At 36.9% G+C, this 1787-nt stretch overlaps 1 protein-coding gene across 1 annotated transcript; it reads right to left on the reverse strand.

Moving 5' to 3' along the window:
* Positions 1-287: 287 nt before the first annotated feature.
* Positions 288-1330, reverse strand: LOC107886220 (21 kDa protein). The gene has a single exon (XM_016810088.2). It carries the CDS (start codon positions 1057-1059, stop codon positions 469-471), a length of 591 nt encoding a protein of 196 aa, XP_016665577.1. The 5' UTR covers positions 1060-1330; the 3' UTR covers positions 288-468.
* Positions 1331-1787: the final 457 nt, after the last annotated feature.

Raw genomic sequence — 1787 nt, forward strand, 5'->3', positions numbered from 1 at the left:
AGGTGGTGGTTTTTTCAATTCAAATAATTATAAGATAAGGTGTTGGTTTTTGAATGTTATACCTAAGCTAAGCCCGTAATGTTGAAATTTATATATGGATTTTTCGATCTATCCGTAAATCACGGCAATTAGCATTAAAATTCTTTAATTCAAAGCTCATCCCCCAAGACAACATTCCAAGCCACTTGTACAGTAGATCACGGTAGTTAATGATTTAGCAAAACAAAAAGGGTAACAGAGCTCAATGTCTAAGCACGGTCCATTATAGCAATGAAAACACGATCTTGTTGCCAATAAAAACTTTCATTCATATTTATATTCATATTCTTACACTTAAAAAAGGGATTCAAGACCAAACCACATGACAAAACTGACCAAAAGCTAGCCCTCTAAAGTAAACCATGACCACAACTGGACCACTTTTTTTTTTTCCAACTTTACTGCAAGAGCAACCAGCGGCTAGGTTGATCACTGCTTGGAGGCAAACTGGTTCACCAATGACAAAGCATTGCTGGTGACTTGAGCGACATTAATGACACGAGCTCTGATGGAGGCCTTAATCTTACCATCCAAAGCCCTTCCTGCGAACCCATCCACACAAGTGTTCTCATCGGTTAGTGCAGCACTAACCCAGGTCTCCACATTGCTAACGTGCCACAAGAAATCCTGACCCTTGGCTTGACCCATGTACTTGAGCTCTTGCACTGATTTGCTCAGCCTGTCCACGCTCTCGCTCATCTCCTCAATGCAATCTTTGATTGCTTCATATTCCCTCCTCTTAAGTCCCCTGAATTTCTTCATTTTGGAGACGAATGCCTGGGTGGACTTTGCCCTCTCTAGGCTCACCGAAAGGGCAGTCTGAGCCAGTTGGCGTGGGCTCCGCTGGATTGAAGGGGCAAAAGCTGCGAGAGATTGGATGCAAAGTGATGGATATTTGGTGGCACTACATGAAGCCTTGATGAAATTTGAGGCACCTGATCTTGCAGCAGTTGGAGATCTGGCCTCGCAAACAATGCATAGAAGGGAAAGCAAGAGAAAAATAATGGAGGAACTTGCCATTCTTCTTCAATAGCTTTAGAAATTTGAGACGGGGGTTATAGAAAGGAGACTGACAGGGTTTTATATTTATAGAAGGTGAAGGTGGAGATAAACTTAGACTGACAATTTGTTCTGACACGCGGCAATTTGCTTTAAGTTGAACGCGTGTAATGTTGGATTCTCTAGCCAATGCCTCAATGGGACACAACCTCCATAAACATTTAAGAGTATAGTAAAAGTGTTATTATTTTTGTGGTTTTGTCAATAAGATCTAGGCTAGCTCAGGCGCTCATTCTTTTACTCGTCTCTTCACATTGGATTAAATTAAATACAGGTAGGTCCTTTTGAATAAAAATAAAATAAAATCCTTGACCTAATGCTACCGACTTGGAAGAGGGAAAGAAAAGGAGTGGGAAACGGTGAGAAGGTGGGGTCTTCCACCTATCCACTTTATATATGCAAGTCTGTAAAGATAATAAAATTACTTTTTCTTAAAATATTTATTTATATTTTCTTTTTTTTAATCTGAATCTCTTAAATCTATTTTTTTTAAAACCTTAACCCTCAAATTAATATTTACACTATTTTTTTCTTAAATTCATATTTAATTTTTTTTATAAATGGTATTTTATTTTTTATTATTTATTTTATATCTATTAAAAAATTTTCAACCAATTTTAAATTGCCTCATCATATAAAAATATTTTAAATTATTTTATTATTTCCCTTTTCTATTGTTTTTCTTTTTC

Source organism: Gossypium hirsutum, chromosome A03 (genome assembly GCF_007990345.1).
Source record: "Gossypium hirsutum isolate 1008001.06 chromosome A03, Gossypium_hirsutum_v2.1, whole genome shotgun sequence".
Classification (NCBI taxonomy): Eukaryota; Viridiplantae; Streptophyta; class Magnoliopsida; order Malvales; family Malvaceae; genus Gossypium; species Gossypium hirsutum.

Excerpts from the sequence above, each read along its gene's own strand:
- LOC107886220 (XM_016810088.2), bottom strand. The coding sequence starts at position 1,059 with ATGGCAAGTTCCTCCATTATTTTTCTCTTGCTTTCCCTTCTATGCATT.